Below are 23,630 nucleotides of genomic sequence, written 5' to 3'. Positions count from 1 at the left end.
TGGCCTCAAGTTGTGCCAAAGGAGGTTTACATTGGATATTAGGAAAAATTTCTTCACTGAAAGGGTTATCGAGCATTGGAACAGGCTGCCCAGGGAAGTGGTTGAGTCACCATCCCTGGAGATGTTTAAAAGACATGTAGATGTGGTGCTTAGGGACATGGTTTAGTGGTGGCCTTGGCAGTGCTAGGTTAATGGTTGGACTTGATGATCTTAAAGGTCTTTTCCAACCTAAACAATTCTGATTCTATGATCCAACCTCTTAGTACTGGTGAATAGAGCTCATTGGGTCCAGTGAACTTGCCTGGGTCATGTTCTCTCAAGTAACCCCTGACTTGACCCTTCTCCATGGCCAGTCATTCTCCTCCTGCTCAAACCCCTTCATTAAGCACAGAGACCTGGCAAACTGTTGGCTGAGTCCCTCGTCCTTACCCGAGTCTGCTGTCACTAGAGCCCCTGCCCCACTGAGCAACAGGCCCGCATTTCCCTTGTTCAGCCTTGTACTGCTGTTGTAGCAGTAGGAGGTCTCCTTACTGCCCTTGCAAATGTCAGCTTAAGGTGAGCTTTGTCTCTCCAACACCACCCTCTCATGTCTGGGCAAAGTTTCTAAATTCCCCGCGTGTAGCCTGTCTCTGCTTCCACTGAGAACGCAGCCCACTTTTGTTGTACAGCGTTCTGTTACCTGTTTTATTTACACAAGTGCAGTAAAAAGCACTTGATACATTGCTGTTATCTCATGGGCTTATTTAAAGACTTTGTAGTCAGTCTGTTTTTCCTGCAGTGTCTTGGTATAAAGCAAATTAATTGCTTTAGGAGAACATGGGGCATAGTACATGGTGTTAGGTGCTACTGGAAGTGTAAAGACTAGCACTATTCTAACGCGTTAGGGAAGAAGAGCTTTGCAAGACAACTGAGCAGACTTAGTAGAAAGGTGAGCATATGGTAACATTCACACAAAAAAAGAAATCACAAGTTTGTCATAGTGGCAGAATCAAATGTGTCATTTCTGGAACTTTTTAACGTGGAAGGATCTTTGTTAAAATAGGCAGTAGTCTGAGAAGAGGCCTTCAGGGTTAGGAGTTCTTGAGTCTAGTCAAGAGTCAACAGACCGGGGGTCAGTAGGGAAATTACATGCATCTGTCAGCTCTCTGTCACCAATGTGACAAGCACTTTTTCCATCACAGTTATCAGTTGAAGAGTAAAAGAAACTGGTTGAAATCCTAGAAGGAAAAAATGGAGCTATAGGGAAAAATACTGCGTGTCTGACAAGCCTCTGCCGCTGGTCGAGTTCCTAACAGTTTATAAAAACAAACACAGACATTACAAACACTGTCAACAAAGTCAAGTTTGTTATTAACTTCGGAAGCCTCCTGTGTGCTGCAATTTTTCCAGCATTTCATGGATCTCACGTCATTTTGTTTGGGAAATCTAATCCTAACGTGTTTAAGAGCTTCTTGATGCAAATTGGTTTCACAAATTCCATGAGTGATAAGGTCATCCCTGAAAAAGCGTGACTTTAAGGAGATACAAATAAACTTCAAATTCGGCGATGGTGAGAAACAACAAATCAAAGGATTTTTGTTTTTCTAATTCCCTTCCTTTGTGAATTTGAAAAGCATATAAGTAAGTTAGAAGCTTATTTTTAATGACTTTTTAAAATGAAATTTATATTCCCATGAAACAGTTACTCTTAAAAATCCCATTCTTGCACCCTAAGGAAAGAAGCTGGATTTTTAGAATTCCTTTCCAAAATTATATTCAAACCTAGCAATTCAGATGGCTAGAAAGGTGCAAATTGTAATAATTACGAATTCTAGATAAAACATTAACAGCTGTGTCTGCTTTTACAGCAGTCCCTCTGAAAGACAGCTGTGAGGATGCAGCCATGGTTCATCACATTTTTTCCTAACTCTGAATTAACTTTTAGTCTTCAAATATTAATGCTTTCTACTCACTGCAGATTCTAGTATAACTAATGCTAAATGAAATGTGCTTACTCCCTAGCCAAAGAAGCTATAAAACTGCAAATCAAATTAAAAAAAAAAAAAAAGCTTTTACGGTGAAAAATGTGAAGCAGTGGAGTCACATCTGTTCATTCCTCAGCTTTTCCAGCAGGGTGACTGATACTGCCAGATGATTACATTTTTACTTACCTTTTGGACCACCACATACTGTGGAGCTGACTTTATCTGAATCTATCAGATGCTGCCATCCTTCACACTTCTAAAATGTCACTAAAATGTTTTTGTGTCACATTTTGACCCCCTGTTGATGATTCGTTATTGTTGAGGCTGTTTTATGGCATCTTCTCAAAGGCATTCTCGGGCTTTTTTGGGTTTTGACTTCGGACTCATCCTGTGCTGAGCAGGTTGGTGCTGCCGTGTCTGCGGAGCGAGGAGCCGCTTGTGTAAGGAGCGACCATAAACGCAGTGAGCTGTGCAAAGTAAGATTTGGCAAGACCAGACCCAAGACTTGGTGGCTGTGGCTGTGCTAGTAAACTAAATGTGACAGGGAGCTTATCTGGGCACCAAGACCAACTCAGGAATTCAAGTAGTTTTCCTTCTGAAGTAGGGTTGCTGCAAGCTGTTGTCCCCAGACCGTCCCAGTTGCCAGACTGTGCCTAGGGAGAGAGCCAGTTGCTCCTGTGCAAGTCCTGCTTGGGAGGACATTAAAAGTTTACTGATTGAAGACATTGCATTGCCGTACCCAGAAACGTTAACACACGCTTGAGTTTACTGATTCTGACCCAGCCTGTGGGTCTTTCTCCTGCATCTTCTCAGTGCAAAATCGTCAGCAGCACCAGGGTGAGTGTAAGGACAAGAAGTAAGATGGAAAGGGGGGAAATTCTGCCCCTCGAGCCAGCTCTGCCCTCATTGCTGTTGGCAGAGAACAGCCAGGTGCTGGCAATGCTAAATGGCGAGTGATTTACATAGCTGTGTTCAAAGTGTGGCACACCAGCAACTAATCTCTTGAGACCTATCTACATATAATAATAAAGCTGTGAAGATGTTTTCTTTCAGGCTGTTGATTAAAACCTGCAGATTTCTTCTGTTTCGGGCTAGAATTGGTGTTTTAAATATCAAGTGAACAAGAAACTCAAACCAAAAAAGGGGAGAAATAAATGAAAAGAAAAAGGAGAGGTTTAAAGAAACCTACTTGGAGTTTATTCTAAATTGAAAAATTTCCTGGTGAAGGAGAAAGTTTATGGTTTAAGAGTCACAGAACTTGTTCATCTTCCTGAGCTTAAAACCAATACTGGCAGATAACCTATATGAGCCATTTTCTTAAAACATGACCCTTCAGAAAAGAAGTAAGGAACAACTAATTATTGAAATAGCTTTAAACCCTCACTCAGACAACAAAAAATACGTCAAATTTTACTTTCCTAGTATAAAACAGTGTTTCTAAAATTTTCACAAGTGACCTCTGGTTCTGGGAGCGCTAACCGAGTCATTTCGTGGGATCGAACGCTTCTGGAATTCCATCAGCTGCTTCCGAAAACAGGGATTTAAGATGTTAACAAAGTGCTACACAGAACAGCTAGGGTAATTACAGTACGATTTTGATTGCATTGAATTGTAAGTAATACTAGAGAACGACGAAATGTGAAGCGAGTTTAAAAAAGATTTCTTTTCTGAGAGCAACGGTCCATGTATGCTATATGTCTTCTTTCACACAACACTCCTGGGGGAGAGTTTCTTTTTTTAGGGTTTATATCATTATTTTATTTGAATTTCCTTTTTTTTTTTTTTTTTGTCCCTCCAATGGATTTTCAATAGCTATTAAATTAAAAATATGAACTCCAGTCATTAGTATGACAGGCTGAGTTTACTCTAGCAGTAATTTTTGGAAGAGGAAAAAAATATAGGTGTGAAGCTTAAAGAGAGTTTACGGATTTTGTGCGAAAATGAAGTTACAATGAAATCTTGGCAATCTCTGCCACCAAGTGGTCATTCAGTAACATAGAAGAGATGTTCTGTCCTGTTACTGTCACACGTAAGCAGATTTAATGAAGTTACATGCTCCTGATTTACCTGCCAACTTTCAAGGTGCAGTTTGCATTTAATTAAAAGTACATTATTCTGTTCAAAAAAATGCAGAGTGCTGATGGGTCAAAGTTAAAATGAAGATGTTACAGTATGTCTGGTTTTACAAGTTTGCAGTGTCTCACTTAACTGATTTCACTACATGTTACCGGTTTTGCTATTTCAAGTGGAAATCAAGTTTTAGTTCAGCATTGCATTACCATTTGAAGTGAACCAATGTAACATAAACTTCAAACTGGTAACCAGCGTGACAGATTACACTTAAAATACGTAATAAAATACATAATAAAATTAAATGCATTTGTAGATTATATGTAAACTGGTAAGTAAGAGGATTATTATCAGGGTTCAACCATGAGAAGTTCCTGTTGTACCTCAAGAGGTTACAGTGATTTCAGCTGCAGGAGAAATGGCTTCAGCTGAGGGCTTTAGCCTTCATTAAACATCAGGCATTGTGTTGAGGGTCTCTTGATGTGTGACATGCCTGTACAGCTGCATAAGCATCTAACCCCTCCCCTGCTTTCCTCCCCATCAAAGTACATCCCAGTATATCCCACGTATTACTTACCAGGCTCCAGAGGGCCCCAGTTTGCTTATCTGCAGGTGCTCGATGCGTAAAGACAGAGAACCTCACTGGAAGTACAACACGATCCCACAGGATCTGAGACACTGCAATGATAGCCCCATGCTTTAAAATAGTAAAAATACTGTTGGACCACGTATAATTACAGAGAACTGACTTTTCAATGGCAGTCCCACTTATTCCTCATCCAGATCAATCGTGATTTATATTTCACTTTTTTTTTTAATTTCTTGTAGTACTCCTCATCGAGCTGGCCCCATTGTCAGTCTAAATCTTGTCAATCTAAATCTTGTCAATCTTGAAGGACATGGACCTGTTGGAGTGGGTCCAGAGGAGGGCCACGAAGATGATCTGAGGGCTGGAGGACCTCTCCTATGAAGACAGCCTGAGAGAGTTGGGATTGTTCAGCCTGGAGAAGGGAAGGCTCCAGGGAGACCTTATAGTGGTCTTCCAGTACCTGAAGGAGTCCTGTAAGAAGGCTGGGGAGGGGCTGTTTGCAAGGGCATGTAGCGATAGGATGAGGGGCAATGGTTTTAAATTAGACCAGGGCAGATTTAGATTAGACATTAGGAAGAAGTTCTTTACAATGAGGGTGGTGAGACACAGGCACAGGTTGCCCAGAGAGGTGGTGGAGGCCCCATCCCTGGAGACATTCAAGGCCAGGCTTGATGAGGCTCTGAGCAACCTGATCTAGTTGAAGATGTCCCTGCTTACTGCAGCGGGGTTGGACTAGATGACCTTTAAAGGTCCCTTCCAACCCAACACATTGTATGATTCTATGATTCTAAGGTAATATCATTCATTTTGGCAGCTGCTATTCACTCTTACTGCAGCCTAGTCATTCACCTTGAGTCTCAGTTCACCATTTTGTGATGCTTTAGTCCTTCTCAAAGATGTAAATCAGTAATGAAGCCTGCAAATTGCATCCCCGATGTTTTATCGGGAAGTGATGTCCTTTCCTTTCAGCACATATAGTAAAGAAGATGCTACTCAAAAATGTCAGCTGGTAATTTTGTGGTCCCTGGCATGAACTGCATAACCAATGACGTTCAGCCATTAGTGCAAGTGAGGGGAGAAGCAAAGTCCTTGTGTTTTGTGGTAGTGGAGGTCACGTTAGTTGCATGCAAATGCTGTGAAAGAAAGAAAAGGGGTAATGCTGCCACCTCTCCTTCCTCCTTGGCTTCTACCACACCCTGCCCTGACTCTCCCTCATCCATTGCCTGCAAAGCTGTGCCGCACTAGTGTTCCCTTTGTCCTGACGTGGATCCCCCTCCCATGCGCCTGAGGAGCAAGGGAAAGCCTGTGGGGACATGGCTGCTCTGCTCTGGTCCCTTGGGCATAGAAGCATTGAATTGTTTGCGTTGGAAGGGACCTTTAAAGGGCATTTAGTCCAACCCCCCTCCAGCGAGCAAGGACATCTTCAACTAGATCAGGTTGCTCAGAGCCTCGTCCTACCTGACCTTGAATGTTTCCAGGGATGGTGCATCTACCATCTCTGTGGGAAATCAGAGTTTCACCACCCTCAGTTTTAAAAAATTTTCTTCCTTATACCTAGTCTAAATCTACCCTCTTTTAGTTTAAAACCATTACCCCTCATCCTATCACTACGCTCCCTGATAAAGAGTCCCTCCCCATCTTTCCTGTAGGCCCCCTTTAAGTTCTGGAAGGCTGCTATAAGGTCTCCCCAGAGCCTTCTCTTGTCCAGGCTGACCGACCCCAACTCTCTCAGCCTGTCTCCATAGGAGAGGTGCTCCATTCCTCGGATCATTTTTGTGGCCCTCCTCTGGACCCGCTCCAACAGGCCCATGTCTTTCCTGTGCTCAGGGCTCCAGAGCTGGATGCAGTACTCCGGGTGGGGTCTCACCAGAGCGGACATTAGGAGCAGGTGAGAGGCAGAGTAAAGGGAGAAAACCTCCCAGTTCTCACTCATCACAGTGTGAAAGGGCTTGTTTCAACTCTTATGATGAAATTCTGCACAGGTATGAGGACTTTACCACAGTAATTTAATAATCCCCAAATTGAGTTTAACAGTTAATGTTCTGTTGTACGATGTATACATGAGGTAATTTAACCATATTGTTCTTCTGTTTATTTTGTACTATAAATAATGTTTCCATTTCAGCTTGGTCAAAGGAAGCAATCAAGTATAAGAAGCTCAGATGAAATCCATTTAAACAGTTTAAACAATCCTCCAAGGCAATACCAGGTAAGAAATGGTTTATTTTTAAACAAAATCAAGAAGTAGTAGAACTGGCAGATCAGACTGACAGCATGAGGACAGTTTTGAATTTAGGTTAAACAGCATGAATTAAGCATAAATCCACAGACCTTGTATATGTCGGAAATGAACGCAATGATTTAGGTATTTGCAGTACAATCTGAGGGTGGTTTTGTCTCCTCTTAAATACTGCCCTTGTAGTGCAATATTTTAAAGCGCTTGAAAAATGTTTTACATTTTAGAGACAGGTTGAGTCCTCAGCTGCACAATTCAAATTAAGAAAAGCAAAAAGAAACGCAAAATCTTCCCATTCCATCTGCCGAAACAGTTTAGCTTGTTGTGACACACCTGTATATTCAAATACCTCAAGCACTGCAGATATCTTTCGGCCTTTATGCTGTCGATACACTGTTTATTCATTGCCTCCTAAACAACTGGAATGAGCCTTTTTGCGGTTAAGCGTAAAGAGACCCAGCATAGTCCGCATAAAGCCCAGCTATTCAGGTACAGAGATTGCTCCTTTCTTTCCTGTAATACTACAAACCAGGTGGAAGGGAACAGGCAAGAGCTGCTTGGGTGGTAGAACAAGATCATCTGAATGCAAAAAGGTATAGAAAACAGTGTGGAATTCAGTAAACCTTTCTTAATCATAAGACAGAAAAAAGTTTTTTCCCCTTGGGCAGGCTGTCTCTGCTCCACTCTTCCATCATGCGGTGTCTGTACAAGTCTATTCCAAAAACTCCCTGACTTTTTCACAACCAATTTCATTATGGTACAGTGATATATATTAGGATTACAACTTTATCCCATAAGCATGAGGATGTGTGGCTTTGTATCTGAAACATTCTCGGATTCTTAGAATAAACAGTACAGCTGCTGACCTTGCAAGCATGACTGTGGTGATGTTCTGGAACCGCTGATCTGGGATGATTCACCTCACAACCACCTCTCATCAGGTCTATTACTGTGGAGACAAAAGCAGACACATAAATCTATGCATATTTTCTATCTTGAAGTGAATAACAAAAAGTATTATGTTGTCATGGGTTACACCATATGAAAGTATTAAAGCCAAAGATAGATCTTCAAAGGTAATTAGATACCTTGCTCTTATTCAAGTAATTTGAAATAACGGGAGAATCAGGAGCAGAATTCATTTTTCCTGGAGAAGTAAAATTTGCATCTAAATTTGCTGGCCTAGGTTCCCCTTATTTTTAGCGGAGAGGGTAGTCATTCTAATGGTGTGGTTTATTTGATCATTTTTAACAGTCTGAGCTGAACTATTCTCTCAGGTTTGCTTTTTGTCTCCACAGAGGGAGTTAAAGGTGACTGCCACAGATACGTATATTTACATCAGAAACTATCTGTATTTGGTTAGATGAGTCCCAGCAAGGTGCTTAAATGACTCTTAGAACATGGGTCCCATTTTCTCTAAGCCTTACGTTGGGAAAAGATAACTTATCTATAAAAATAGAGTAAAATAAACTGCTCATAAAAGGGTTTAGCAATTAGAGTTGCTAATCAGGGTCATTATTGTCTTCTGGTAGCAATAAAGGCTAGATGGTTTCACCTACCTGGAGATCAAAGTTGCAAGTTTAATCATTCTCGTAGACTCCAGCAGTAGATTAAGCTTCATGAATGATAACATTCATAAGATGTGTTTTCTAACTTTCATGTACATATATGTGCAGAATCATAAAGTCTAAATGTCTACTGCAGATGAAAGCAGAGATTTTTACATTATATTCCTTTAACCTGGCCAGTCCTACACTGAAATGTCTGAATGCAACAGAAGATAACACAGCTTATATGTTGAAATGTCATAGCAATACTAGAAAGTCCAACTAAGAAAACTCTTTTTTTTTCTTCTTTCTTCTCTGCAGAAAATAATGAAGCGTCTCATTAAAAGATATGTACTGAAAGCTCAGATAGATAAGGAAAGTGATGAAGTCAATGAAGGTGAGTATGTTGATGAATTGTATGTTTATATCTAATCAGAGAATCAAAACAAACTAATAAAATTGGTTACCTATGCCACTTGAAAAATGTTTCCAAAATACTTAATCCACTTGACATGTTTACAGGTGCAAGATGTAAAAATAACGTGAAACTGAAGTTAAGGAAGAGATCATAGAGCCACAGATGTGGCTTTCTGTCTCTGCTCTCCCGTCTGAAACTGTCACTGATCTGACACCTTGTGAGAAATGTTGCCACTTCGAGTAATGCCCGTGTGTTTCCCGTAGGGGGCTGCATTTAATGCAGTGGCTGGTTTGGGCCACTCCGGTAGGAATGCTCCCTCATGTGGGAGATGCATCCATGGTGATACACATACTTCAGCCTTTTCTTTGGTGTGGCTTAGTAGCTGGAAACAGATGGTGAATGCACTTCACGGAAATGTTGTCTTCTGTTTGCACCTCTCTGATGCTTGAAAGACACTTAGTGCAGCAGGAGGAGGAGAGGACCTCTCTCTTATGGACAGTGAGAGGCCTTGTTGCTGGCCAGGAGGACTCGGGCACCCTCAGTCCGCGTGATCTGATTTCCATCTAACAGATCATCTGGGTTTTGTGAACTGATGTGATCTCTCACACTTTTGCCTTCAGATTTGTTTGTTTCCTGAACTGCATCTTCATAATCCTATCCATAGGCCACCGTTCACCAACAGGCCATAGAACTTTTTCTGCTTCAACAAAGAAATCCAGAGGAATCCCATGGTAACTGTGAGATATTTGGGTATGCTGTTTTTTTCCTTTGTTTTTTAATAGTGTTTTCTTCTAATGTCTCTTCCAGGTGAACTGAAGGAAATTAAACAGGATATCTCAAGTCTCCGGTATGAACTCCTTGAGGAAAAATCTCAGAATTCTGAAGATCTGGCAGAACTCATAAGGAAACTTGGGGAAAAACTGTCAATTGACTGTAAAGAAGAAGAAAGCAAGAGATAACCTAAATATTTAAGGAATGAAAAAGAACGTTAACAATTCACTTAAAGCCATATTTCTGTTTTTCTCAACTCTAGCTCACATTTGTACAACAGATTCAGAAATTAAATCATTCCAATACTTTATTGAAAAACCAAAATGGCAAATCCTCTGTGTCCTCTATGGTAGAGAGGAAGTACCACTTGAGTAAGATACTTATTTATTCTTTACCTGCTGAAGAAGAGTTAATTTTAGATCATTTTAATATTCAATTTACCTCTTTTAGAATTCCAGTGGAATCTTGACAAGCCCAGTCATGAAAGATTAAAACCATAAATCTAAACTTTTCCTACATTAACTGGTTATTTTTGCAAATTTCCTTTTGTAGACATTCTTAACATATATTTTAGGGAAGCAAAAGAGGAAAATTCCAGGCTTTTACATATTTATATCAAAAGCCGTTTAATTTTTCAAGCACTCCCAACTAGCAAAAAAAAAAAAAAAAAAAAGAAAAGCTAGTTGCCTTTCTTAAAAATGTGCAGAAGAGGTAGACAGCACAATACTCGGAGCACTGTGTTATACTCTCTGTGTTTTTCTCTTCCCCACTTATCCCTGTCACTACTGAATTTTCCTGAAAGATACTTAGATTCCAATGGGAGTTAGTGCATTAAGAAAGAAGTATTTTTCACCAAGTTTATTGAAAAGCTATTGCTGAGGCCTGAAGAAAACATATTTAATGCAAAATAATTAATCCCTGAAGTTCTGATCCGTTCCAGAATTCCCGAGTTCTCCAGCTTTTATGTCTTGAACTAAAACCTACAAACTGCAGGGCAAGGGTTTGAATGTAAAGCTGGTGACACCTTTATTTAAGGTGGAAGACAGTAAAATGTTAGGTGCAAACCTTCTCTCTGAATTCTAAGAATGGCATGCATTGGGGACTGTGTTTCCCCACAGCTAAACTTGTTTAAATTGCTGAATTTGGTTCAGATCTATCCTTAGCAAATGAAAACACGTTGTTCCAAAAGTTCATGAAATCTCATCTGTGGATTGGCATCCCTTGTCCTTTTGCCCACTGGAGAAAGCTCAGCTCCTGTGCTGTATTCCCTGGGACTCCTTCCATGAAGAATCTTCCCTCCGTGTCAGCAGCAGAAGCCTCCAACGCTTCCCATCCTGCTTTCTGCAGTATGTCTCCTGTGTCTTCTGTTTAGCTGGACGAGAGGTAGCCCATGCCGCGGCTGGATGATAGTTGTGTGATGGCCAGCTGGTAGGTACATTCCCGTCAGCTGGTTTCTGTCTCGCCAGGTAGCTACAGGAGGAATTCCATCTGATTTTTCCCTCACTTAATAGAGTAATTTGGGTTTCTCTCTTATGACAATCACCAATTCTGGGGCTGTTAGAAGCATATATTACAGGGGGGATCTCTGTTCCTCTTTAAGCTGATTTCAATGAATGAAATTTCATTCATTGAAATTTCAATTCAACCAATGAAATTTCATTCATTGAAATTTCAATTCAACCAATGAAATCAGTGAAAGGGCTGTGAAAAACTGTTAACAGGAACATCAACACGTGTAACTCACTCGTAAAAGCCTTGTATGTTTAGGAAACAAGGCTGAAGATGGCTTGTCAGTAATTGCTTTTAAATTAATTTTGTGAAACTTACTTATTGTGGAATGTATCAGAATGTTTCCACCTCCCCCATTTAGGCTGGAGGTTATTTTTTAATGGGTTTAGATTAGTTTCTATCTGAATTTACTGATAGCCCTTTTTAAAAAAATTGTTGATGAAATCACTGTGTATTTTCAGGGAAAAAAAGAAGGTATTAGAGCAGATTTTGAAACCACGTGGAGACAAGTGGAGGCGGTGGGCTTTGTCCTGCCTTGAGAGCGATGGAAGCTGCTGTGGAGGTGGGCCTGCCCCAAGGGTGTTTGTCATGGTTTGGGGGAGCAGCTTGGCCTTCTGCTTGGCCCGTTAGTTTAGCCACAAACGGGGCGTGTGAGACAATCCCTGTCGTGTGGGCCTCGGGCATAATGAACTCAGGGTTTAGAACTTTTCAGACTTCTTCCTCTGAGGGAGGAGAAGGAAAGTCAGGTTTTCAAAAGGAGTAGAGCAGTCTGTATTACAAACCGCAGTGTGCTGGCCTGAAAAACTATGAGCTACAGAATAGCCAACTTCGTAACTCGCCTGTGATCATGACAAAGCATTACCTCATGACCTGCAGTATTTCCTGCGGCAATCGGCAGGGGGTACTGCCGGCTCCGAGGTGACCTGCTGGCCGCTCTCTGGCGGAAACCCTCTGGTTTCTGTATCGGACATTGTGTGGAAAGCAAAGGCAGTTGGGGTGATCTCGGGCTAGAAGGCAGCGTGAAGCTAACTTCACTGCCTTTCAGCTCCTCGATGGTTCCTGCCCATCTCCCTTGGCCGGGACTGGCTGCTGATTTTGAGTTTTGAATTCCCATGTGAGTGTTTTGTACCTGGTTTTCGGAAGCAGTGAGCACTTACTACAGCTCTGTTAAATGACCGTGTTAGAGACCATACAGCTCAAAGCAGATCTTCCACCTTTGACAAGCTCCTCAGAAAATCTCGTGGTCAGAACTTGAGGCAACAAGGACAGTCAAAGTTTGCCCTCAGTAATCAAAAGTCTTTATTTTTGGTCATTGTAGTGTACAACTTGGATCTGCTGTCTAGTGCTAGATGATGGTCCGTAAACACAATGTAAGGAAATATGTTAACAGATTTTAAGATCCAGGAGCGGATTTTTATTACAGAGGTAAAATGGGCACTGTGAATTTGTTTAAGCCCAAATTTTGACTTACCTTAAAACTATAAGATCGTAATGTATATATTGTATTTCATGAATAAAATACATATGGATTTTTTTTAATTCAATGAAGATATTTTATATGTAGTTATTACTCATGGAACAATTTGTTAAATATATTTGAAGAGGTTATTGCCAAATGTAGTGTGACAAGCAATGTAGTATTTAAAATGAGCACAATACCAAATATATTATTCTGATAAAAAAATTAAATGTACCAGGCTGAAAATACCTTTGTGATGCATTGTATGAACACGTTGGGACTTCACTGGGAACCTTTGGCTGCTCTTTCTTGGAAGACAATAGCAAGACAAATATGGTAATTTCTTAGCAACACTAGTACAAAAAAAAAAAGTTTCACAGAACTTTCCAGAGTTTTTTGTGAATTATTAGAACACCAAGATAGTCTTGCTTAGTTGTTTCTTTAAATCTTCTTAATTTTTTGAGCTCAACAATTCAGTTTCTGCAGCACACATCTAAACCAGACCTACAATGAAGATATATTGGTTTTTATAATTTTTTTTCCCCTTAATATTTCTTAATCTTGAATTATGAGGCACGGTGAGTATAATCTGTCATCTGTTAGACATTCTCCTCTCTGTTCATACAAACATATTTCACTAAAATATACAGGAGGGCTTAAAAAATTCTGAACAGAAGAAAATGCAGTAAGAAAATCGCCAAATCAACAAAGCTTTGCCCAAGGGTTTCTCTCACTATTCTGGATGAAACCAAATCATGCCTAGCTATTGGGAAAAAACCTTATACATCATGGAGGACTCTGGATATTAGGGAGTAGTACTTCACTGGCAATGTAAGTTTAAGGTACTCAAGATTTACAGTAACAGCTCCTGAGTAAGAGCTACAAGGTTTCACATACAGATTCAGATATTCCAGCTTAAAATCTGCTGTATTTCACCCTATTTTGGAGCACTGCCAAGCTAAGCCAAGCCAATGAATCCTACTGGTTTTAGAAGTGATATCCACAGGTTCATCTGATTTTAGATGTCAGCCATGAAGACTTCTGCATCTGAGCTCATCTAGACTTTATATTCAGTGGATAGAAATGGTCAGAGACCTGTGTTAAGGTAGATGAGTATCCCAGGTGAGTCATATAGCAGAAGTGACCATTTCTCTCCAATTACTGTAGCTGTTACCAATGTTTATAACGACGTGTGAGAAGTTCCGCCTTGGCAGAAATGGGCATTGCGGTACACTCCAGAGCCGTGAACCATCACAAATGCTCATCTGCTTGGAAGCGTTTGAACCAATGAGGCCATAATTGAGAGGGGTGGGATCTAACCTGCCTCCAGAAGAATCCAGCCCATCTCCCAGGCCTGATGGATGAGTATGGTGGTTCTTTACTCTGCAGCAATATTACATTTTTTCTTCCTTCATTAGTGTAACTGTGGGTAGGCATAAATGAAAATACCCATTAACTGCATCTGCCCCAGACATGAGAAAAACTAACTGTGCACGTGACAACTAAATTCTTGTCGATGAACCAGGAGCCTTATGATAAAGAAAGTTCATATCCTGTGTTTTAGCACATTGTGGTGAGCGTGTATTTTGAATATTATGTCTTTAAAGTTTACAGTTTGATCTTGGCGGTACTTCAGCTCTAGCAGCTGTATCATGTAATTTACTAAGAACATGTTCTCATGACTGCGGTGTCCCAAAAATGTAGTATAGTCCAATGAAATCTTGCATTTGCCTCTCAGAGATTTCCCTCAAGCTTGAAATTTGTAGATGAACATTATAATTAATACATTATAGACCACATAATGTGCAACTGTACTCATTTGCAGAACAGTAGAAATTGTCCTTATGTTGAAAATTGCTCATTTGTCATGTAAATACTTAATGCTATTTTTAATTCATTAGAAAATGCCCGGTGTGAATAATATTTCTTATTTTTAAGCACTTATGTTCCTGCTAAAATTTTAATTTGGCCTGTGAAAAATAGAACTTGTAAATTAAAAAATCTGTTTGGAAAAATACTCTGTACTTCGGGAGCTCGTACCAAAAGAGAAGTTAGGGGAGTAACTTTAACTAAAACTCCATGTGCTTAGAAGGCCAGGGAATCCTGTAGTAGCATCTGGTTTTGTTTTAACCTATTCAGTATTCTGTGATGCAGCTGCTTGACGTTTACTCTTTGCTCCTTTAATCAATGGCCCTCAAATCAAGGTAATTGAAAAAGATCAGATCATACAGTATGCAAAGTACAGTTCAGCAGATAAATCAGTCTCAATTAATAGCAATATTTTTGTTTACTTTTATGTCTAAACACTTTTATACCACTGTGATACTTCATTGTGCTTTATAAACAACAAGGAGTATATTCTGGTACGTTTGCACAGTCTGTCAATAAGGGCATAAATAAAATAATGAGTCCAAAAACCTTTTGATTGTAGGCAAAACCTACACACTCTCAGCTAGTGAATGGATTTCTACAAATAAATTTATTTTCCCATGACCTTTGTCAAGCCAGTTCAACTCTCTGTTCCTTAACTTCTTCATTTATGCCAGGTGAGAATGATTCTAACTGAGGTAAACATGCTCTAATAAGTAGTTTGAGGAATTTATAAAAGAGAAAACTTCAATTCTTTCTCAAAGGGAGTATTTCCTTGCTTCCAGAAAAGAATTTGATTAACTGTACCAGAACTTCAATGGTGGAATCCACTTCAATAGAGAAAAAACACAGCATTTCATGCGATTAATGTCTTCACAGCAAAAGGCATTGCTATGGGATTGTTCTTGAGAACTGCAGTTCTAAAAATTCCGGTTAAGACACTCACTGATTCTGTCCTGTCTGTAGCCCAATTACTCAGTCCCCATCTCCTCATGGTAAACTGGGGCTCTGCAGCTGGCTCATAACGTGATCACTTTTGGATGGAGAGAAATCACTGATGCAGTAAATTGTTTAAAAAAACACGTGTCATGAATAAGTCTCTGTCAAACAGAAAATAAGGTACACTATCATGTTGCTACCAAATCATGTTGGTAGCTAAAGATTCAAGACTACTTCAGGTGGCCGTGGTAGGACACTTGTGATCTCTCCTGGAACGGTGGTTATGTTTTGCAAAAGAAAATGTTGCTCCTAGAAATGACCTTGTGCTTGAATTTCTGAGCATCATTTAAGAATGCTGGGAGTTTCTTCCTTCTGAAGCGGCCCTTACACTTTGCTTTGCACTTTGAGGAAACTGAACTGCCTGATGCAGCCACATCTCTTCAGCAGAGACTTCTCTCTGACCCTACAGGAGGCCGTTGACTGTAGTACCATCAAGATTGTTAAAGTCAAGCCCTGGATGGACCAAGAAAGTTTTCTCAGTGTCAGAGTGGGAGGAAATAAAGAGAAAATCACTCCCAAAGAGCCGACGGTTCTTTTACTGTCTGAAGATTGCCTGCAACCACCCATGAATGTTCCATGTGTCTGGTGATTTTGTCTCTTCTGGTTTAGATATTCACAACAGAGATAACTCGGCAAGCAATCTAGACTATTCATCTAGGATCTGAAAAGACATAGAAAATTCCAGGGCACAATTTCTAATGTCTAAAATATGCCAGCAAAACATGCCTTCAAAATACCTTTCTCTCCACTGCTCAGGTTAAGTCCTGTCCACTGTCACAAAACCCTCCTTGTGAATGTCTGAAAGCAAGCGCAGCACCTTCTGCTTCAGGGCCTTCACTCGACACAGACTTTTATTGGTGCTTCAGAGACAAATCTTGGCTTAGAGTGGAGGCCCAGGCTTGGCTCAATCTATTTGTAGTTCAAGATCTTGAGGAAATGGGAGTCCCTTATTGGGTCACCAGTGAGGTCGCATGGAAGTAGTGAGCTAACAGGAACTGCTGGCTGTCGCACATAAAAAATATACTGAGTGCTCCTCTGTGCAGATGGTTTCACAGCTTCAAACAACATAGCAAGACTCAGATTTTAGGTAATTTATTTGTGTCTGTTACAAATTAATCCCTATGACACTTGTCTTTAAACTATAAAATCCAGCGGTTCGAATGGATCTAGCAGCTGATCACTCAACCTCAAATTATTCAATCGTTGCATCAAGGAAGCATCAAGATGTTTCATGCACATAAATTTTCTAGTCACCAGCTGAAACTTAATCTAAAGGAGAGCGCAGTGGGGATAGGACGCGTGTTGATGATCCCAGTGAGGTATCCCCACCTCCCTGCACCAACAGTATGTCATGGGATGATGGCATATCATGGTCCTCATGAGTTTCCCCAGGAGATCAATAGGAGAGAAGACAGTTATCCATCATTCAAAAGGATTAGAATTATTTTTAATAAATGCTCTTGTTGTCAGGCTTGCTTGAAATTACTTCGAATACACGTATTTCTTTTGGTTTATTCTATACAGAGAACAGTTCCTGAGCCACAGGACTGCAGTCAGTGTACTGCAGTAGCTCTGGAAAAAATAATCCCAGTTCTTCCCTTACTTTATCAAGCAGAAGACTTGAAAAATTTTGAAGCAGTCTTGCTTACTGCAAAGTTGTCATACACATGCCTCTCCAGTAAACTGTTTCTGCTAAACTTATCCTAACGGTCCTTTTGAAAAGTAAATTACTGAGCTTATCCGTTTATTTTTAGGTTTATTGGTTTACATACTTGGTTAAGGCAGAAATTCCACTCTGATTGAAATATATGTATTTCAAGTCATAATTTTCAATGTCTATAAATTTTACAGTGTTGTCGTAGCATAGTCAGCAGCTGCTGGCCAATGGTTTGCCATACCAAGCTTCTTCCATGCACGATAAATAACATCAGCTCACGCAACGGTAGGTAAAGCCCTCTGTGTACCCGCAGACCACAGGATGCATGCCAGGGGAAGACAGATGGTGGTAGATATCCATCTTATTTAACAGGCTGTAGCAAAGACAGCCTGGACTTTCTGGCGGGTAAATTATGTTTGGATTCACAGGGCACATTGTAGCAGCGCTGCTACTTCAGCCTAAGTTAAATTAATCCATCCCAGTGACTTCAATGGCAATATGCAAAGACTGAATTTGCCTCCCTCTGTACCCAGAAAATTTAAATTAACTTTATAAAGGGACTGAAAATTATCTATATGCGTGCTGTTCTGTGTGATACAAACCTGTAGTTGTTTATCCAAGGTACATTCAGTCTAATAGCAACAACCTGGAGAAACCAGTCTTCAAATGCAATCTCAGGTGCTTCTCAGGTCGGGTGACTTGGTGGGTAAGAGGGGACTAGAGGGAACTATTACGACCTGGGCTGGGTTACGATGAAGCCCCTGCAGGGCTGTGGGTAGGCTCCCAGGGCCCAGCAAGGACTGTGCTGGAATCGCCAATCACGTAGTTCACTAACAATTGGAAATTTCTAGTGCTAAAAAATGCAAAGCAAAACCCAAGGATAGTTCCAGTATAACTGAAGCAGTAGTGACTGACTGAGTGAAAGACAGCTTCTAGCACCTTCTGAGGTGTATGGTGCACTAGACATAATTCCTTCTTTGCCAAAAAACATATGGTAGTGGGTGTCCACACGTGGACAACAGGCAAAGAAGCTCATCACCAACTTCATTGAGTCACAACAACACTTTTTTTGCAGTGCTATCCAAAATAAATATAATTACTGTCTGGATCAAAGAGAGGATTTGACGTAGCCTGGAAGCATATCACATGTTCCCCTGTTTACGAGAATTACATTTCCTCTTGTAAGGCTAACACTGTCTCTGTGAGTCCCCCTAAACCCTATCTTCTGCTAAGCCCATCCCTGTAAATGTCTTAAGTGGGTATGTAAATACGTGAAGTCTCATTCTTTTTCCAATAAAACAAATAGTTTAACAATTTTGTTTCCCAACTGTATTTCCATGTTGCTTCATCTACTCTTTTCCTAAGTAACAATGACCTTGAAAACAATAATTTCCCACAGGAGTGCCTTGGCCCTGCCGATATAAACTCATTGTACCACGGCCAGAGGTTTGAATTAACAAGCGCAGTTAGGAAACAGATGTATTGATTCAGTAACAATTATAATATAACCTACTTATCTTTGTGCAGTACATTTATCAAGGCCATGCCTAATTGCATTAAGTGCATCAGCTTTCCAGAAATCTTTCCATAAAAAGGGGGGGAAGACCAGAAAAAAACACTTCTCTGAGGAAACTCAGTACTGGAAATCAGAACCACCATCCTCATTCTCATTTCTTCCTGTTTACAGTGTAAAAGGATTTGAGTATTACAAACAGGCCCTTAAAAGCCCAGTTTCTACTGGGAGAAGTTGTACTTAGTGCTACAAGTGGCTGCAAGCAACTGTAATGCAGATAAGTCCCCTTCAGCAGGTTGCACCCTGATAAAATTCAAACCTTATAGCCTGGTTCATATTTTACCTGCACCCTCAGGCAGTAGGAGCAGTGGATGCAATGGAGATCCTGGCTGGGCATCAGTGTAAATCAAACACATCGGCCTCTGGTGGTCTGGTATCTCTCTCTCCATTCCTACACTCACGGGCCCTATTTTCCTGGGAGTGTGCATGTAACCTGCTTGCCAAGCACGAGGACAAACCGTAATGCAAGCTAAACCCTGCCTCCCATTTAGATTATTTGGATGAAGGTGTTAAGAAAAAGCCAGGCATGGAGTCTGAGCCCACACATACCTTCAAAGTTGGTTCAAGAGTGTGCCTAGCTGAAGTGTGCATGGACCTGACATAGGAATATGATGTTTGCCTGGCCGCGGTCACTGTTGTAATGCCCACAATGCCATCGTTTGACTCCATATGGCTCATTCAGGACAGATAAATTGCCCTAAAATCCTATAAATCAGGTACAATAAGGCCTTATCAGTTTTGCAGGTGCAAGAATTACAGCCATCTGAGGGCAGCAATGATGCACAGAGCACATCAGTGCGTGTGCTTTGGGCAATATGGACCTGCGGCAGCACTTCTCTACCCAGGAGTAAAAAACATGGGAAAATGCAGTGTGTCTGGAGTTAGTGACTCCCTGAGGTGTCTCAGGCACAGAGTTAGTGACTGACCAAACCACAGGAAATCACAAGCACAGACAGCGCTTCCAACAAATGCTCTAAACAGTCTGCGTTTAACTGTTCATCCTCATTTGCAGTACATTTTTTGTGTGTGACTTCTTAAATAAAAAGCAAAGTATGGCATTGTTGGAGCTAATTAAAAAGCAAACCTATTATTTGAGGTTCAGGCAAACTGCAAGCACAAAGTGAACCAAAACTCTTGTTTGTATCAATGTGGCACAGCTTTAAGGATGAAAGTGAGAAAAAGTTCAGTGAATTGCAGACCCGCAGTTTGGAAGGTGCCTGCAAGGGCACAATCCACCGCGCCGGGGCAGTAATTCCCTGTTCTTCCTTAAAGAGCAGGTGATGGACGGACTCTGCACGGTCCTTCCAGCCCTGCCGGCTCAGCGGCGAGAAACACACTCACACTCGCGCACAAACACGGCTTGGTTTATACATCTACATCTACATCTACATCTACATCTACATCTACATCTACACCTACATCATCTACATCTACATCTACATGATTACATATAAAAATTTACAGACATTACATATCTACTCACATATACATATCTACATACTACATTTACGTATATAGTATACATACACACACATATACACACCCCAAATGTTCTTATTTGGTTTTTATGGCACCTTGGGCATTCAAATACAACGTTTTCTATAAAGCAGGCTGTCAGGTGAGGCTCCAGTCAAGCCACTCAAAGGCCACAAGAAATGCTGTGGAAAATGTTTCAGACTTTGCGAGACCACAGTTACTCACCTCAGTCACACCAGGAGAATGAGGAGCAACTGACACAAGCTGCAAGAAGGTAAATCTGGGTTAGGTAGTATGTATTTTTCCATTGGGTGTGCTCAAACACTGGCATTGGCTCACAGAGGTTGTGTAGTCTTAATCTTTTTTTGAAAAAAATTGACTGGATAAAGCCTTGGGACAGTTTATCAGGGTTGGATCTTCCTTCAAAACTAAATTATTCTATAATTCTCTAACTCTCTGATTATAGTATGGATACCTTTATATGCATATACAAGCCTCAGTGATTGAAAGTGTCATCTGTATTTATCCAAAGCAATTATTTGGGATCCTGGACCAGCCAACTTTGTAAAGCCTCTGGTTTGTGTTGCAGTAATTGAAGGGATGCAAGAAATCTCTGAGATCTCCAAATTTTGCTTTCCCTTGTTGAGTTTGGGAAGTTTATTAATTTTTATACATGGCTTTTACATCTATGATTAATCACTTCCCTCTCATCTAAACACAGCACTTTTCCAGTATTTGTTTATTTTATTTCCCCAGCCAAGGAAAATAGCCAAGGAACAAGCAGCCAAGCAAAAGCCCCAAGCAGACAAACTGATACTGGCAAACAAACATGGGCCCATCCCTGCTTGGGAAGGCTGGAGACTGCAGAATGTAATGTTTTTATGTAGCAGAAAAAAATTATTCTAACCTGATGCTGGCAGAGTTAAAAAGTTGCCTAGAAAGTTGTCTAGCAATTCTTTAGAAAGATATTATATCAATTCTCTATAGAAGCATCAAAATGAAGCTCTAGGAAAGAAGTCACACCTCAAGTATAACTCAATATAAATGTTTTAAATCCCTGAACATGGAAACTTTTGTCTTAAAATACACCTGCTGTTGCTCCTAAGGCTAACACTCCAAGCATGAAATGGGTTGCGCTCAATCTACTTCAGCTATTTTCATGTTAGCCTGTTTCTAGAAACATGACTCCAAATTCTTTTTCTCTTGTTTCCTATCTTGCACCATTTTTTTCCCCAATAAATCCTGTTCATCCGTCTTTGATGTGGATTTTGGAATAGCTGTTATGGAATAGCTGACAGAGCTCGTTTTGGGCGGGAGAAGCCAAGAGAGAGGGAAGCAGAGAACCTACTCCGGATTTCCAGCAGCAGGTCAAATGAGTTGGATTTTTTTTCTATTTTCATTGCCATGGATCAGCTTTAATAGGTTATAGGTAATGATGAGAAATGTTTTGATTTCTTCTTGCCGTTGTTCCTGAAGTTGTACTGGATTTATTCAGATTTTGTAAAAAGAAGAGAGGACTCTATGATTTCTATTTTCATTCATTATTTCTTCCCTAATGCAAATATTTCCCAATTCCAAGAGCCAGCCAGTGCTGCAGCTTTGCACGGGGCTTGCTCTGTATTTTCCTCACTCAAGAAGGATGGAGCCAGAGGTTTCTGGTTTCTGATAGATGTCTTGCAGTAAATGGCCTCTTCGGACACGTATGAGCAGGGGATTTGACCCAGCAGCCCTGGAATTCGAACCCGGCTGAGGGGCAGGACGCAACTCTGGCCTCTGCCCCAGGAAGGCAGCAAATCCCTGCTGCCCGGACGGGAGAGAGCAGGAGCTCCGACCGGGGCCAGCTCTCCGGCCAGCTCTGCTCGTACGAGGTGGCTGCTCCTCCTCACCCCACTTCTCAGCTGCTGTGGTGGTACAGCGATTGAGCCTGCAGAGACATATACGTAACCCTCAGCTCCCTTTTTTTTTAGCTATCGCATGTTAGACCTGTTTGTTGGCTCCCAAATGGCTCTCATTTCAGAATGGTCTGAAGGCTGTCTTGTTTTTACCCATAAAAAATAAAGCATTCCGTCCACCTTTCCCACCTTCTTGAAGCACCACAGCAAGACACAGCGGTGTCACATCTTGAACCGCCTGCATTATTTTGGGCTGGATATATTTCCTTGGGTCATGCTGCAATAGCGAACACAGGCTGTATTTTTATATTTCTCATCCCTCCAATTCCACATCTGCTAATTGGCTGCCCATTGCCTCTTTTATAAGTATGAAATCTCACGTTCATGTTCACTGTCCGTGTGACTTACGTTTATCGGTCTGATGTCTAGTTTCTTCTTTTGGGGCTGGGCACAACTCCAATCCTGGCAGGGTCATGAGGGTTGAATTACTCCAGTCGCTGGGTTTTATTCTGCAGAAAAGAGATTAGGTGACACGGCCTTGTGCCTATTTGCTTCCTTCCCTTGCTCTTGAGCCTTGACAAGCTGATGAGTGATATCAGTAAATTGACCGCAAGTTTTCTATGCCTTCTAGAAGCTAAGCTGAAATTGCTAGCTACTTGGAAAAACCACAGTGATTTATTACTGTACTACATTTTAACTTTTCTTTTTTTTTTTTTTCTTAAGTAGTTTTCATTAAAGCCAGTGCTGCAATTTGCACACTATGGCTCAAAAGAAGCAGGGACTTTTCAGAGTTGTAGTGATAATTCTTCAACCAAGCAGGTGGCCTTTTGGCAAACCTTGTGAGTTATCATTCCCCAGAGGTTTTGTATCTAGCTGCAGACAAGATCTGTGAAATTATATGGGATCTGAGGAGGACTCGGAAGAACTGAGTAAATACATTTCCCTAGTGATGGTTGGGATTTGTTCTTGTTTTTTACTGGGTTTTTGCAGAGGACCGGTAGGCAGTAATGCTGTCTGAAATGTCTGCACAGCTGCTTTCCGAGTCAGTATATGTTAAAGGACATGTCCTCCCACCAAGAAAATGACCAAACTGGTTTGCCTGATTGAGTTTTGGCAAAAAAAACAAACCACCTTGTACACGAGGTAGATGAAGGCATGAATGTGTCACGGCTGTACGTCCTGCACACCACCAGTGCTCAGCAAGAAAACACTAAACCACCACACCCCCCCGGTTACAAACAGCAAAGCTGTAGCCTCTCTTGACCCAAAGACAGGGCTGACGGGTGTGTATTTGGTGCTAGTGCTTTGTGATGAGCAAAAAAGCGGGTGTTAGAAGGCTTTCGTTGCCGGGGCAGAAGAGGTATCCTACTTTTAAACAAAATAGTAAGCTCTACTTACTTGGAGTTTCGCCCCAGGTATGGTGCTGCCACCAGCTTCTACTGTCACTAGCGCTTATACGGCTGCCTGATTTCTAGCATCAAAAAGAGTGCCTTTTGGAGTAGGAATGCACTGGGAAGGGGTCTGTGCGTCCTCACCTCCAACCAGGATCCCCAGCAGAGAAATCTATGTCCGCGGGAATCCACCCAGCGCTGTCTGCCCAG

General features: G+C 41.1%; 1 protein-coding gene across 1 annotated transcript in view; it reads left to right on the top strand.

The window, feature by feature from the left end:
• TRPC6 (transient receptor potential cation channel subfamily C member 6) overlaps positions 1–12,610 on the top strand; it is a 104,782-nt gene extending 92,172 nt beyond the window's left edge. The window contains exons 10-12 of the mRNA XM_063329864.1: positions 6,749–6,832; positions 8,728–8,803; positions 9,632–12,610. Of these exons, the coding sequence (XP_063185934.1) occupies positions 6,749–6,832; positions 8,728–8,803; positions 9,632–9,783 (312 nt within the window). The 3' untranslated portion in view covers positions 9,784–12,610. The remainder of the gene's footprint in view (positions 1–6,748; positions 6,833–8,727; positions 8,804–9,631) is intronic.
• Positions 12,611–23,630: the final 11,020 nt, after the last annotated feature.

This window comes from Chroicocephalus ridibundus, chromosome 1, assembly GCF_963924245.1.
Source record: "Chroicocephalus ridibundus chromosome 1, bChrRid1.1, whole genome shotgun sequence".
In the NCBI taxonomy this organism is placed as follows: domain Eukaryota; kingdom Metazoa; phylum Chordata; class Aves; order Charadriiformes; family Laridae; genus Chroicocephalus; species Chroicocephalus ridibundus.
Note: the sequence above shows the minus strand (reverse complement) of the source record. Positions and strands in the feature narration are given on the sequence as shown.